Source organism: Buceros rhinoceros, unplaced genomic scaffold (genome assembly GCF_000710305.1).
Source record: "Buceros rhinoceros silvestris isolate BGI_N320 unplaced genomic scaffold, ASM71030v1 scaffold4452, whole genome shotgun sequence".
NCBI lineage: Eukaryota > Metazoa > Chordata > Aves > Bucerotiformes > Bucerotidae > Buceros > Buceros rhinoceros.
In genome coordinates, this window is record NW_010400594.1 from 39140 (window position 1) to 55137 (window position 15998).

The window sequence follows — 15998 nt, forward strand, 5'->3', positions numbered from 1 at the left end:
AAAGAGTGTATCATATTCCACTCCCTTAAATTAAAGATTTCACTGCAGAAAAAAAAAAGAGGTTAGGCAATAATTTATGATCTGCTATTTCATATCTTCTCCAGGAATATGACTTCATGAATTATTTATATAAATCTAAGCCATTAATAAATGCAATACAATATGTTCTTCCTACCCCAGTGATAGGCTGCTGGATTCAAATAGAATTTAAACAAATAGTTTAATCAACAAAAGTATAACACTTAATTATCGTGTTGTATCCAATAACATTGTATATGTTCAACTGATTTATAGTACCTGTTCTGTCTCTAGGGAGTGACCTAGAAAAAATACTCACAATAACAGTTTCTATTTTAAAACACTGAAATTTTTTTAACTGGCCTGACCATGTTCTTAATGCAGGTATTTTCCCCAAAGATTTCAATTACCTTTTATTTTTATTTAAGTGCTTGTTTCCATACACAGAAAATTTTAAATGAAGGCACAGGGGGGGAATGTAGATTTCTTAAGAACAAAAGCTTTTAACAGATGTTTGGAATTTCAAAGATTAAAACTTAATGTAGTAAAAATACAAATAAATTACCTTTATTTACTAAATAGTCAGTAAAGGGGAAAAATATGTTATGAAGATGATCTCAAAATAGTCCTAACTCTCCCCTTAGTATACATGTTACCTCCTCCCTTGCTGCATTTATCATTCCAGATTGAGATTTGCAGCCTGAGTTTGGAATAATCTAAAAATTAGTTTAAATTTGGACCTTGCCTGTAAAAGAAAAAGTAGATAAAATCGGATTAAATGCCTTGTTAAGTGTAAAGTAATACTTCATCAGCCTACAGATGTGTAGGGTGTTGCCTCCTATGTTTTGTCTATCTTTCAAAAGACCAAAGCCTTGAATTCTGAAACTATAGGTCTGAATTAACTGTTTTTGTTAAGTATTTTCTAACTTCAATATGAAAAGTACAACTAACGTCCCCTGCCTGTAGTTTTCAAACTCTAAAGCACTTTAAAAAAAAAAAAAGGTTCTAAGCATTCATTTGGTTTTATTGCTCAACCAACGGCCCCCGCCCTTTGTTTTTCAAACCCTAAACACCTTTAAAAAAAAAAAAAGGTTCTAAGCATTCATTTGGTTTTATTGCTAAGACACCCTAGTTCTCTTGAAGCTGCTTGTTATGTTTAGACATACAGGTCACATAATAATAAGCATTTTTTACCAGCCCTTGGAGATGAGACATACAAACAGATAATTCTCTATGGGAATAAATAGGAAACCATGTACCAACAGAGGAGGCCTCGCTTTCTTTTGTTGTTTTGCCTGCCTACACTTAATCTGTAATCCTTCACATAATTTGAACTGTAATATTCATCACTTATACATGCATAAAAGTGCTGAGCTTCAGTTCTTCTGTAACTAAAACAAATTAATACATTTGTCTTCATTAGCTGAACATAATACACAAAAAATAGGTGCAAATTATTTATTTTTATGCAGGTCAAACCATATGTTGAAACTAATTTGAGAATTTCAACTGCTTGAGCAGTTAATTTATTGTTGCTGAAAGGTAAGAATGTGTAGCTAACGTGTTTGATGAAGGAACTGGTTTTTTATAGTCACCTCAAGTATGTAGAAGTAGAAGTAGTAGAAGTATGAGCATATTGAAGCACTGAGAGACACACTAGGAGACTGAGCTTTGTATCGATAAAGAATTGCCAGGACACTTAATGTCTGGTGGCTGTTGTGAGCAGACTCCGCGTTAGAGAAGCAGTTTCTAGCAGTAATTTACTGAACAGATGTCACTGAAGCAAAGACACTGTTAAAACTTCAGTGTTGATGTTACTGAGTCTAGGTCCATGTGTATGTACTGCAATGTCAAAGACTCATTACAAATGTAAAATGTCTCTGTCCTGATATGTCACACCTAATTAGAAACAAACTAGCATGTTGCATCCCCGTAGATGCTCTTTGCATGGGTTTAGGCATTCTTGATCTGAAAAAGCTGCGGCATGAGATATTTATTTTGTCTGTCTTGCATTTCCTAGCTAAATATTTTTTGTTCACGGCTTATTGGAAGTGGGATCTCATTTCCAAGCAACCCAGGCTCGTTGAATAAATATCACTTTCCATGCAATGTCCTGTAGTTTATCCACAATGCCTTACTGTTCTTCTGAGGCACATGTAATGACTGAAAGCAAACTGACCACAGCCTTTCCAGGCTGTGGTTCCAGGAGAGACTGACAGAGCTGGAACTGTTCAGCCTGAAGAAGAGAAGGCAGCTCAGTGGGTATCTATCTGATCAATGTGTGTAAGTGCGTGATGAGGGAAAATAATGAAGAGAAAGTCAGGCTTTTTTCATTGGCATCCAATGACTAGACAAGAGGCATAGGACACAAACCGAAATAAAACAAATTCTGTTTAAATATGTGAGGGAAAAAAATCACATACAACTTCCCCCTATCCCCCGTGTCTTTACAGTCAAACACTCAAACAGGTTGCCCAGAGATGTTGTGGAGTCTTCATCCCTGGAGATATTCAGAACCCAACAGGACAGTGTGCTCTGGATAACATGCTGTATCTTGAGTAGGCAGGGTGGATTAGACCATCTTTGGAGGACACTTCAAAAGTTCTGCCTTTCATAGTACTGAAATGTAATAGTTCTGTAATAAAAATACTTCAGACATTTTAGCTACAGAATCAAGACCCTTCTCTTTGATCAGTGAGTTGATCTTGCATGCAAAAGGGATCAATAGATATTATTGGCTCTCTTTTGGTTTCAGCTTACCTAGTTTCATTTTCTGCACCCAAATAATTCTCTTGTAATGGAAAAAGAAATTCTGGAAGATCTTCATAAATCTGAATTCTCACAATCTCATCCAGCCCCACCATTGAGGATAGAGTTCTCCAGGTTGGCTAGGATAAGTGAAAAGACTAACACCATGGCTTTGAATCTGTCGTGGTGCTTTATAGACGAAAAGCACAATGAGTGAAACAATGAAAGTCAATATTTTTAAGCACTCTTAGAATAGCTGAACTTCATATTCTCACACTATGTATGAAGCACAGTTAGTTGAAGCCTTCTTGCCACAAAGATCAACCAAGAACTGACTGCCTTGCCTCTACAATCACTTTAACTTTGTAAATAAAATTGGGGGAAAGAAATCTTCAAGGAAAACCTCAAAGAGATAGCTTTTTTTGTAGGAATTATGACAGCTCCAAAGGTCTAATGTTATTTATTTGTTTATTTATTTTTTTAATGACTTAAAAGAAGATTGTCCAGCTTTAAGATGGCATTGCAGTTAGATGTACCCAAGGGCACTTCATACCTTAATCATGACAAATCACATAATGGCAAAACACTGGCGTTCATTGTTTTGAGAACTTCCCTTAGAGCTTGGCAAGGGGTTGTGGTGTTCTGTGAAAACTTGTACTGGGATTTCAGGGCTAGACATTCTTGCTATGACTTTATACTTTTCTTTTAACATGCTCTTGCCTGCCTGCCCAAAATCTTCACATATAGTATAACTGCATGTAGCATTTTGTTAGACTTCCTTAGTTCAGCTATGTATTACTGGGTAGTGTTAGACAAGTATTTTCCATGAAGGAGCCTGTATTTGCAAACCATTCCTATGTAAGAGATACAGGTTTGCAAGGAGAACTAAAAAATTAAAAAAGCACTGTATAAATATGAAATACTTTCAGCTGTGGTAAAAATAATAACACTGATTTTCTCAGAACAGGTTTCAACAAAGGTATCTTCCTGTTCTGCAGCTGCACAGTTCAACAGGGGTTTATTGCATTATGATTATGATATTTTCAAACTGTCTGTGATGTTATAATGCATGAAGAGTCTATTTAAAAGTTGCTTTCATTTTATTTAATTCGGTGCTAAATTTAAGAGCAATGCTTTAGAGCTTTTTACAATGATAGTTTGAGGAGAGGCTGAGGAAACTAAATTGTGTTAAAAAAAGAAAAAACAAAAGACAAAAACCATATGCATGCATGTCTAATACCACAATGTAATAATAATCAAAGTATTTAAAATAGTTGAAAACCAGAGGCATTCTTCATTCCGTTGAGGTTATTTTGGTACTACAGAAAGAAATAGAGAAAAATTGAGTATATTGCCTACTAAATAAGTTAGCATCATATCTTATTTAAATTATTAATTATAGCCAACCATTACATATGCTTTTTTTTTTGTAATTTACTCACCGTGGAGGATAGATCAGTTTTAAGCTAGTTATTAATTAGTAATAATAGTAATTAATATTCAAACACGTCCCTTTCCCGGTCCTAAAACTGTAAGTGCTTATGAATATGAGAATTCATTAATGGCTATTATACTCCTAAATCTCCCATGTATTCATCTAATTTTGGTATCAATTGTGTTGCATATTTATGTAGCTGGAAAATTATGAGAAATCTAATATGAAATAAATATCAGCTACGTGATCCCTCTTGGTTACATACCAGCTTTATAAACCCACATGATCTTTTTAATGATGATTCTACAGAGAAATGACCAGAATTTAAGATGAGTTGGGAATGGTTATGACTGGGAAGAAGTGAGACTAATTTGAGAACACACTACTTAGGAAGGGGTTTTGATTTCACTTGGCATAAAATACTGATTTAAAAAGTTTCTTGCCTTTACCAGCAATTTGTCTCTTCCGAGACATACACGTAGCTTAAAGGCGTATTTATATATATATGTATACATATATACAAAAGAATAGTGAACAACTTTGTTTTGGATTTTGTTTTGAAAGTTGGCAGTTTTAATTAGATCTAGCAGAAGGTGTCCCTGCCCGTGCAGGGGATTTGGAACAAGGTGGTCTTCAAGGTCCCTTCCAACTCAAACCATTCTATGACTGTATGATACTAGATATGGGGTATCTTAGACTGCTGTACACATCTACTGAAGATTTTCCATCGTAGTAAATGCAACTTAATGAGTATTTAATGGTTACAATATGTCTAATGTGATAGTATGATAATCTTAATATAGCATGAAGTGTAGGGATTAAAATCAGAATCAGAAAACATTGGTTTTGTTTCGTCGGAAATGTTAACCCATTCTAATAAATGTTTTATCTTCATACATCCTTTGGAAAACAACAGGAAAATTCAAAGTTTTGTATTTAATCAGAAGGCAAGAATGATACATCTAATGTATATGCAACAGCTAAATGAAAGTTGCAAGTATTTCTTATATTAGAGCCGCCAGTTTATTATTTATTCCCAATATTGTCCACATTGTGGAGTCCCATCCCAGTTAGAGAGTGTTAATGCAGTTAGGGATCAGAGCTGGCTGTGACTTTTAAAAGAAAAACATTTTTGTGGAGCTAAAGTATGTGTTTCTCCTACATCCAGTGACCCTGAGCTGCCTACTCCTTTCCTACGGCATGTTATTACTGTGGCTGTCTGTCTTTACTACTGAGCGCTGACCATGCTACAGATTCCTGGAAGGTGTTTCAGGCCCTGTGATGTAGGAAGTAATTTTTCTGTGGTTCCTCATAGTCTAAACAACTACTCCACACTTATGTGTAAATGAAATCCCTTTAATCTTGTTTCTGTCGTGCCTATGACTGCTGACACTTAAGAGAAACTGAACTCCTCATACTATCTCACCAGTTATCTCCTAGCAAGGAATGTCTGTTACAAAGTCCTGGAGTAAATTCTGTTGTGTATAAACAAAAGAAAAGCTTCATCGTAGTAACTGATGTACAGAGATTACAGAACAATAAAATAAAAAAAAACTTTCAAATATATTTAACCAAGCATGCAATCAGTTTAGTGGCAGAACATTTGGTCTGTGATTCTTGATGGGGCTAAGATATGGGATAAGTAGAGAGAAATGTTGATATGCCAAGCTTAAAAAATCCCACTGTTCCCACTGGTATGAATGACATTAGCCAGCATTATTGGAAGTATCTGATATGCCTACACTGGAGTGAGTCTGTGACTGCAGCTTATCTATATGCACCCAAACTAGCTTATGGATAGATAGACTTATCTGGTGTAACCACAGTGAGAATGGGCTCATGCAGGAAAAAACCCAAACAAACTAAAAAAAAACCCCAAAACCCTCAAAAAAAAAAAAAAAAAACACAACAAAAAAAGAAAAACCAAAAAAAAAAAAAAAAAAACCCCAAAACCCCAAAAAAAAAAAAAAAAAAAGAACACACACAAAAAAGAGAACACAAAACAAAAAAAAATCAGAACACCCCCATGCTGAGTTTGGTATTTCTTCCTTTCAACTGCTAAAACTAGAACTTAAATTGGTTATTTTGTTCAATGTAAACTATTCACATACTTCATCAACACCTAAACATTAAAGGAATATCTTTCATACTACATGTGGCTTTCTCCTCCCAATAAATACTTCAGTACTAGGAGTTCTTGTTGATCTAAATTTTATACCTAGGTTCTGATACTATTTTTTCTCTTTTGCTTGCATCAAGTACACAGAGTATGAAATAATGTTGCAAGTTAAGTAGAATGATCTCGGGGGTTTTAATAATAGGAAAAAGTAGCAGGAACAAAAGACCCTATCAGTGGTGTAAGAGTGTTCACAATGGATTTTTCTGTCTAGCAAATCAAAAGTAACATGTAGCTACGTCATACGGGCACCAGCTTTCAAAATATCAGACAATTCATAGTGATTTCTTTTGGTAGAATGCACCTGGAATGATGGAACAAGAAAGTTCCTGGTTCAACACCGCCTTCCTGAAGAAGTTAGGGGAAGGCTGCCGTTCCTTTTTATTTGCTTAGGGTCAAATGGGGAACCAGCCGACAGGTGACGGCCAGCAGGTGATGGTAAATAGCTCCTTTTCAAACTGGCAAGCTGTCACAAGTGGGGTCTCCCAGGACTTGAACTTGGGCCCAATGCTGTTAAATATCTTTGTAAGTGATCTGGATGATGGGTTCAAGTGTCTCCTGATGAATTTTGCCAATGACACAAACTGAGTGGGGAAATGGACACTTTGGAAGGTAGAGCCAACCTGCAGGATGACCTGGATAGGTTGTTAAGGGTGGGCTATCAAGAACCTTATGATGTTCAACAAGGAATAATGCAAGGTCTCGCACTTGGGAAAATGCAACCCAGGAGTAAAGCACAGGCTGGAATCTACCTGGCTGGGGAGTAGCTCTGTGGAAAGGGATAGGGGGTCCTGGCAGGCCACAAGCTCCATATGCGTGGACGGACTGCTGTGGTGACAAAGAAAGCCAACAGGATGCTGGATTGTGTCAACAAGGGCATCACCAACAGAGGCGGAGAAGTCGTTATCCCATACTATTCAGTGCTTGTTAGGCCACACTTGGAATATTGTGTTCGGTTTTGATTTCTTCTATGCAAAGAAAAATGGGGGATGCTTGAGAGGGTCCAGAGAAGGGCCACGTGATCAAAGGACTGGAAAACCTGCCGTATGAGGACAGGCTGAGAGAACTGAAAAGAAGACTTAGGGTAGACCTTATCACCATGTTCCAGTATGTAAAGGGTGGCTACAAAGATGATGGAGACTCCCTCTTTACAAGGAGTCACATGGAAGAGATGAGGGGTGATGGATACAAGTTACTCCTGAGGAAACTCTGATTAGGCACACAAGAAAAATTTTTCAAAAGGATGATGGGCTATTGGGATAATTTCCCCAGGGAAGTGGTGAAGTCCCCAACATTGGATGATTTTAAGATTCAGTTGGACAGGGTGCCAGGTCATTTATCTAGATTGTGGTTTTCCCAAGAAAGGTTGGAGCAGATGATCCTTGAGGTCCCTGCCAAGCTGGTATTCCATTATTCAATGATTCTATGAAATTCAGTTCTACAGGTCCTGATATGCTCCAACTCCTTTTATATTTGATGGAATGAGTACAACAGTCTAAGGGTAACCAGGCAGGAGATTTTACTAAACTATCATCTAGTAGGAAGCATTTTCAATACCAGCCAGATCAGCAGGATTTCAACATACTGATCTGTATGCAGTGAAGTCTCAATATAAAAAGCTTATGTGTTTATAACTTATGATTAAACACATAATTATGTGCATAAATCTTTATATACTGAGACTTCCAGGCAGAAAACTTAACTATGTATAACTTCAGTATTTCTGCGGCTTTGTTATCTTAGTTTTGTACAGATGCTTCAGACAATAGGATTTTATGCAATTTCTCATCTTTATTTTAAATTTTCATAAGCAGGTCACTGCAAATAGAAATTAATGCATCCCTTATTGAGCTTGTTGATCATGAGAAGGCACTGAGGTCTCTATAATCTATAACAGAAGATAAAATTAAAATTCTTATAGTTCTTTCTTTTGGAAGAAATTCTCATTCCTGCAAACAGCAGCTAAAGCAGGATCAGCAAATAATGTATAGATTATATTCTGCAGGCCCTCCGGTCCCAGTTTCTCATGGGAATAGTTCATCAGTAGATAGAGAAATGAAAGCAGAAGGAACCAAGAAAAGGGAGGGAAGAAAAAGTCAACTAGTTCTGCACTGAACTGCTCCCTTTTTCTGCACTCAATGAGATTACACACTTGTCTTTTCCCCCTGTTTAGGGATGGAGTTTTAAATATTGCTCTGTCTGTCTCCTCCCAGTCTTCCCTCCATGCACAAACTGTTAAGATTTTTACAACTGCTGTCTTTTTGTTGAAGGTTGAGATGTGAAGTTCACTCTCTTCACATGGCAGAATTTTATTTTTTCTTTTACTTTATTCATAGTATATTTATTTTGCAAATGCATTGATATATGTTGTCTGAGAGTCTTTGTTTTCATTTTATTTTATTTGCTTGAGCAGTAAATTATCTTAAATGAAATACTTATGATTTTAAAAAAATGTAAAAACCCAGGACATCACCTTCTTGCAACACCTTGTGGAAGGGATGGATTTATCTTTGAGTCATGTGATGGGAGTGATAGGAAAATTACCAGTAAATACAAAAAATCTTCTATATTTACTTGCTGAAATTTTTCATTTCTGCAGGAAAAACAGTTTTAACATCCAGAGTGTAATGTGGTTGGGGGTTTTATTGTTTGGTTGGTTGGGGGTTTTTTTTATTTTTTGATAACTTTGTCATCCACAGACCAGACCATGACATTTCTAGCCACTTCAGGTGCTTCTGGGTGGATTTCTCATTGCTGGGACTTGCCATCCAGCTTGTATCAGAAAAAAATCTAGGAGCAAATAAAACTTTAGGAAATAATATCATTGCTATGCTTATTTTGTTTTCTTAATAACTACTTAACTCAGTATAAACAGCATTAAAAATTATGTTTTTTTCAAATATCAGATTATTAGGTGTACTCATTTGTTGCAAAAAGTGAGTTGATGAGTTTAGAACATTGTAAGTAATTAAAAATTAGAAGTAGAGCTAGCTTTTTCATGGGCATAAAATTTTAAATGCTTAACAGCAGCTGCATGCAATGCTCGTCATCCCACATTGATCTTTACTTGTGAGTTTACCATTTTTAAGTCAAGATAATAAGGTATAACAAATATGAATATTACAGTAGAAACTAGAGGGTCTGTAATCACTCCACAACTATTTGTGTGAAATTTTGCAAATCACTAACAGTAAGTGATACAAATACTGTTGAACTGAATCACTATTAACCTCATGATTCTAATGCAACCTTCATAATCTTAACTAATTGTAAAAAGGATTAATCCACGCTTTATGGTTTTTGTCTAAGAATTCCTCAGTTGATTCATTTTTTGAGTTCTTCAAATGGACTAGAACTGTGTGTGTACAGATCTGGTCCCTAGAATATATAAATAATACATGAAGAATGGTTGGTACTGCCTATATTTAGACCAACAGAAAGTGTGGAAATGAAATGCAAATCACTTTAATTAGAAAGCAGCCTGTCAGATGAGAAGATGGCTTAAACTGGGTCCAAGATTATTTCTCAGAATCTAATGTTATTTAAGTTGTTGTTGTTAAATATTTATAAGCAGTGTAACGCTGAAAATATCCCCAAAAGATTATAGGATGCACTTACACTTCCCCAGGCTCTTTTGGATTAATCACTTTCCTTCTTCCATCTGACTGAAGAAATGTGTCAAGTGTAGAGTTCTGCAGTGTTACAGCATAAGCAGGATGGTCTCACATAGTGTGACTTCGGCCTCTGCATGCACGAGAGAGCAGAAAAGAACTAGTTTTTCTTTCCTCCTGCTTCCTATATAGGCCTGTATAAACACCGTTTAGCTCCTAGTACAGAACATTATTCTTTTCTAAGCATAGACAATAGAAACACAAGTTCTTGCAACTTAAATACTTTGCGGCCAGCTTTTCCCACTGTTTTGTAATTCATGGTCCTTTCTGTGTTTTACTTCCAAGCTGGCATAGCAACACTTTGCTATTAGCTTTATTCTCATGATAAGCTCTAGATATGTAAGAAGAAATTGGAGAAATAAAGAATAAGTTGAAAGAAATTCCAGAAGAAAATACATGTTTTCCAAGGGCATAAAGAGTATCAAATATCCATCCATGCATTCCTTCAGCTCCTTCACAGCTGATCACAGTACATGAAACAGTCAAATGAGCAGCATCTCTCTAAAGAACGCTGAGATTTCTTTTTTTTTAATTTATCAAGTTAATGAAAATGTATATTATTACTCAGCCGAAGGAAACACTGTAAAAATTATAGCTAGTAAGCAGCACTACTATGACAGAAAGAAAAAGAGGAGGGATTCTTTGTAGAATTGCATACATATCACATGAAAGAAGAGATGCCATGCATTTTCATCTATTCTCTTTTTCCTGGGGTTTCTTAACCAGTTTAATGAAGAGTCTTTTGTTCCTTTTTTTGAAGGAGGAGAAGATAAATGATGGCTTTGTTCTCTCCTTAAACATTACACAAATCTTAACATAGAAAGCACTTCTAACGGATGTGTTTTACTCCCTAACAATCAGAAAAGAAAAGCTTTCTCCATTGGCATTATTCATTAATTACTGTGGATTTTAAAGTACTCATCGAAAAGTCCTTACGCGCTATATAAAGAAAAAGAGAGCAGATGACATACAAAGATGATACATTACCCTTTGAACTGGCCCTTGAAATACTGAAATGTTCAAAAGATACCAAATTATCATGTCATTTTAAAACACTGATTTATGAAAGAAATACATTAAAATATGAAAATTTACACCCGTGTTATCCAAACACACATAACCTGTGAATAAGTAAGTGCATGCTTGGAAGATATATTAAGTGCCTGACAAGCTATCAAATAGAGACTTTTGTGGCTCAGTCCTGAAGTTTAAATTGTTGTTTCTTCTTTCAACGAAGTAGTAGTATAAAACATCCATTACATATCAGACCTTGGATTAGTTTTAGGATAACACGATACAAGAAACAACCTGTAGATTTATGTTTATTAGACTAAATCTGCTGGAGCATAATTAAAAGCCTGACAAATGGAAAGATGAATGTTATTTGGCTGGATATAATAGTTGGGCATGAAGGAGTTTCAGACCGGGAGACTAAGCGTGATAGGGCTTGTTGCATCAAGTTGCCTGGCTTACAGGCAACATCAGCTGGATCAAGTTTTGTGCCTATATATTTATATGTTTGTCCACATGTGGTTTTGTATTTATGGGACCAGTGTGACCCTCGTGAGACATAGATGACTTTTGATAAATGTAATGGTTGCAGAGGGTATCGTTTTTCCTGTGAAATATTACATTTTAATCTTATCAGGAATAACTAACTTTCCTTTAAAAATAGCCCACGCAACGTATGTTCCCTGTGGTCTCCTTAGGTTCTCCATATCGAGACAAGATCACTATAGCGATTCTTCAGCTGCAAGAAGAAGGCAAGCTCCACATGATGAAAGAGAAATGGTGGAGAGGCAATGGCTGTCCAGAGGAGGAAAGTAAAGAGGCCAGTGCTTTGGGAGTTCAAAATATTGGAGGAATTTTCATCGTGCTGGCAGCAGGATTGGTGCTTTCTGTGTTTGTGGCAGTGGGGGAGTTTTTGTACAAATCAAAAAAAAATGCCCAGCTGGAAAAGGTAAATATTGTAATTTCCTATATTATTTTATATTTATGCTCTATTTAAATAATACTTTAATACTTTTGGTATTGAAATATAGGTGATGCATACTGAATGTTTATTGTGTAGTACAGTATGTGTATAACAAAGGATCACAGCAAAGTATCCAAAGTTTTACATTTACAGCTTTTAATTTGTCTTCAATGTGTTTAATTGTAGCCAGATTTCAGGACAAGTGACTATTTCTCCTCTTATTCAAGCCTGAAAAAAGACAGCTTTTTACTCCTGGAAGTTCACTGCAGTTAATTTTATGGATGAAGAAGAAATGCGAAACTGTAAAGGGAGACAAATTAATCTTCTACAGATAATTCTGATTTTCAAAAGACAAACTTTCTGTAGCCGAAAGACAAAATCTAAAAATGTCTCTATAGAAATGTTCTTTACAGACCTTTATACTTGCAAAGTTGTCCTGGTAGCATCTGGAAAAGATTACATCAGCATGATTATTTTGGTAGCTTTACTACTGATACAAAGTCCTGTAATCTCGAACTGAAAATCCTAGTGTTAATTTGTTTTGTACTTCCAATTTATACAACAACAATGATGTAATTATGCCAACACTAGTAGTATCTAGTGAAATTCGTAGTTAGAATTATAACTTTTGTATAATAAATAAATCGTTCTCTATATGCATGCCCATGTTTAAACCTAAACTAAAACTGTATATGTTATTGACAAATGTTCAAAATTGAGAGAATGGGTGGATTTTACCTGGTCTTTTTTTTTTTTTTTTTTCCCCTCCTTCTGAGGAGCTAATTTTCAAAAATGAGAGAATGGGTGGGTTTTTCCTGGTCTTTTTTTTTTTTTTTTTTTCCCCTCCTTCTGAGGAGCTTGTGACTTATGGCAATTTCTATTTAGAAATTTAATTTAATAAAATCAGTAGTAAATCCAACACGTATATTTATAGTGGTATTTTTCCAGATGCTACTGGTGAGTTTTTGTAACTTGAATTATTACTCAGAAAATTTACAACTTGTTTTCACTTCTTTTGAGGCAACCTTTTCGTCTGCAAGTGTCCTGTTATAAATATACTGTTAAAGAGGTGTTTTTTTGGTTTTTTTTTTTTTTATTTTAATACCCTCAAAGGCAGTGTGAGGTTACAGTGTCCTAAACACAGTTTGAACATGGGTGTATTTTATTAAATTGTTAAAGACCATTTAGATCCTCTTCTTTATGATACTACAGGCTGATTCTTTTCTGTTAACATACTATTGGAATGTTATGTTTCTGAAATAAATTTGTGAGGAAAAAGATACCAGTTACCTAAGCAACTCATGTAAGTCTCAGTAATTTTTACCTATTCCTAAGGTGAATATGGATTTCATAAGGACATCAGTAAAATTAGGTTTAGCTTTTCTGGATTTTTAACAAGGACTCACTTAAAAAAATAGGAATCTTTTGATAATAATCATGTATCATGAGCTCAGTATTTTGCAGGTTGTAAATGCGTATCTTACATGACAATAACAGCACTTTGGAAGTTATGTGAAGAAGCAAATAGAAACTTCTTAATTAAGGACTTGTTTATCTAATCCCTATAGTTTTGTGGTGGGCTTTCAGTTTTTATTTATTTATTTGCATCTTTTTCATTTTTGTTTGTTAATGATGGATAGAGATAGCGGTGACTGGAGGTATCTGAGCTTTTACAGTGCTTGTATCAGAAAGGTCTCATCATCAATTCTTGAGATATTTAGCAAATCTAAAGCAATTGAGAGTCAAGTCTCTCTCCTCTCTTTTCTCCTTGCTGCCAATCTCTTCCCTTTTCTCCCTTCCCCAACACACCCACATAGCCTGAAGTCAGGAGACCACTAAAACTTCAGTAGAACTTTACTCATGGAATTAAATTAATGGGATAATAATGCCAGTATCTCTGCACATGGCCAAGCCCAGAGTCCCCTCACCTACTCTTTTCCCAGCACCCACAAACCTCCAGTGAACGTCTTCTTCCATCCTGCCCAAATGCAGCAGATCCCCCTGCCTGGGAGAGGGAATAGGAACAGCCAAAGGGGAGACAGGCAGTACTGTCGTTTGTCTCCAGTCTCTACATCGTCTCTGCTGGGATGAGTAAATCATGCAAGCAATGCCACCTTGGTGATCCCATAGGGTGAGAAAAGGCACGCACTTTTGGCAACATTTATAGTTTCATCGATTTAGAATCAGTGCATCATTCTGGCATTTGTTGTCCGTATTTGCAAGCAGAGATCAAAGGTTATAACAACCAAGGAAACAAAAGAAATCAGATTACATCAGCTGCTGAATATATGGAGTATCCTAGGATATAAATGGGCATATTAACATGTATGTCTACTTTTTAATATATACACTGTTGCACTTCCAGTGGGAAGGCAATGCAGATTTAAAGTGTATAACCTACATTTTTTTAGCATTTTCAATGTCACCCCACTCTTGGAGTTCACACGTAAAAAGAGACGTTGGGTGGTGTGAACCTAGTTGGAGTAGTGAAATCTCCAACAGGATTGAGCTCAGTAAAGCAGCAGACAAAATTAAGTTATGTGGCATCTCGTAACCGAAGTGGTTCAGAACATCCATGCTCCTGATGTGCTCTAAAGTCCAAAGGAAACATGTGACACTATCTGTAGTGTTTCTGGGAACCAGACGAATTCATGCCACCACAACACTTTCCAGACACAAGAGAACTACTTTTATTCACACCTTTCAAAAGCAAAGAAAAGCTTGGATATTATCGCAGTTAGATTGTCAGTTACTGACACTCACTATGGCTAGTTTGTTTGAAAAATGTGTGTCCTAATTTACTAAGTATTTTCTAGAAAATCCAGATCTGATGGATATGAAAATAACAATATATGGATTCAATTGTCCTATCATTTTAGCCATCAAAACTCATTGAGCCATCAGCAGGTCGGAAAAAGGTCTGCTTGTGAAAAGATAGAAGATGTACATTTTATTAACTATTAAGTAATTCAAATAATGTGAAATAAGACACATGGCAGCGTACCTTAACAGTGTGTTTCACTAGGGGAGATCTGGTCTAGATTTCCTATAATAGAAAGTACTAGACTAAATCTTCAAGCATACTGAAACAATAACAACAAAGTATTTTTGCAGTTATCAGTTAAATTAAATTAGCCACTCTGAAAAAATTATTTATGTATAATTTATTATAAAAGCAATAAAAACAATAAAGAGATAGTGGGTTAAGTTTTACATATATTTCCCAAGGAAGACAAAAACCAATTGAACTTTCCATAGTAAATAAATCACTGTTCAGCTATACAATTGAGTTGAGAAAGTTTAGTCTGGACAGTTTATCTTGCAAGGTACAATAAATGAGTGATTAGGAGGACTGGACCTGAAGCAGACATCGGTAGCTGTCAAAATACATTCATTACATAGAAAACAGTGTTTTAATTAAAACTGCAGAATTTATTGAACAAGAGATTCTGAATGCTGACCTGGATATGAGACTAACTACGTCTTTGAAGATGGTAAAATCTTAACTGGTCGACTTTTGCCCGAAATAAATTGTGTACAAAAATTGATAACACCTTCTGTAAAAGACATAAAGACATTTTGGTTTTGATAATATAACAGGCATAGAAGTTTCTGAACTTCTGAACTTGGCTCAAAATCCATGCAACTTTACTGAGCTGCAGAGGCTTTAGGTTACGGCAATATTTGATCTTAAACTTATTAGAAATTAAGTATTGTTTTGCTACAGTTGCCAATAATTCTGAATTTGCTGCCTATGTCAAACACACACTTGAGTAACATGATAACCTGGAGATATATTTCGAGATAAATAACCCCTCTATTTCTACCTTGTACATAATCTCAATGATAGTTTTTCATAGAAAGTATTGGGAATGACAAGGCATTGTTCTTGTCTATGGCAGAATTCTGACATTCCAGTTGACACAGCAGGAGGGGGCAAGAGGAGACGGCAGGCTGGAGGCTGGCCTTGCATTC

The 15998-nt window shown here is 35.7% G+C and overlaps 1 protein-coding gene across 1 annotated transcript in view; it reads left to right on the forward strand.

Annotated features, from left to right (window-relative positions):
* LOC104489724 (glutamate receptor ionotropic, kainate 2) overlaps positions 1–15998 on the forward strand; it is a gene marked incomplete at its 5' end in the record, with an annotated part of 33616 nt that overhangs the window by 6043 nt on the left and 11575 nt on the right. Inside the window, one exon of the mRNA XM_010131921.1 lies at positions 11758–12008. Coding sequence (XP_010130223.1) covers positions 11758–12008 — 251 coding nt within the window. The remainder of the gene's footprint in view (positions 1–11757; positions 12009–15998) is intronic.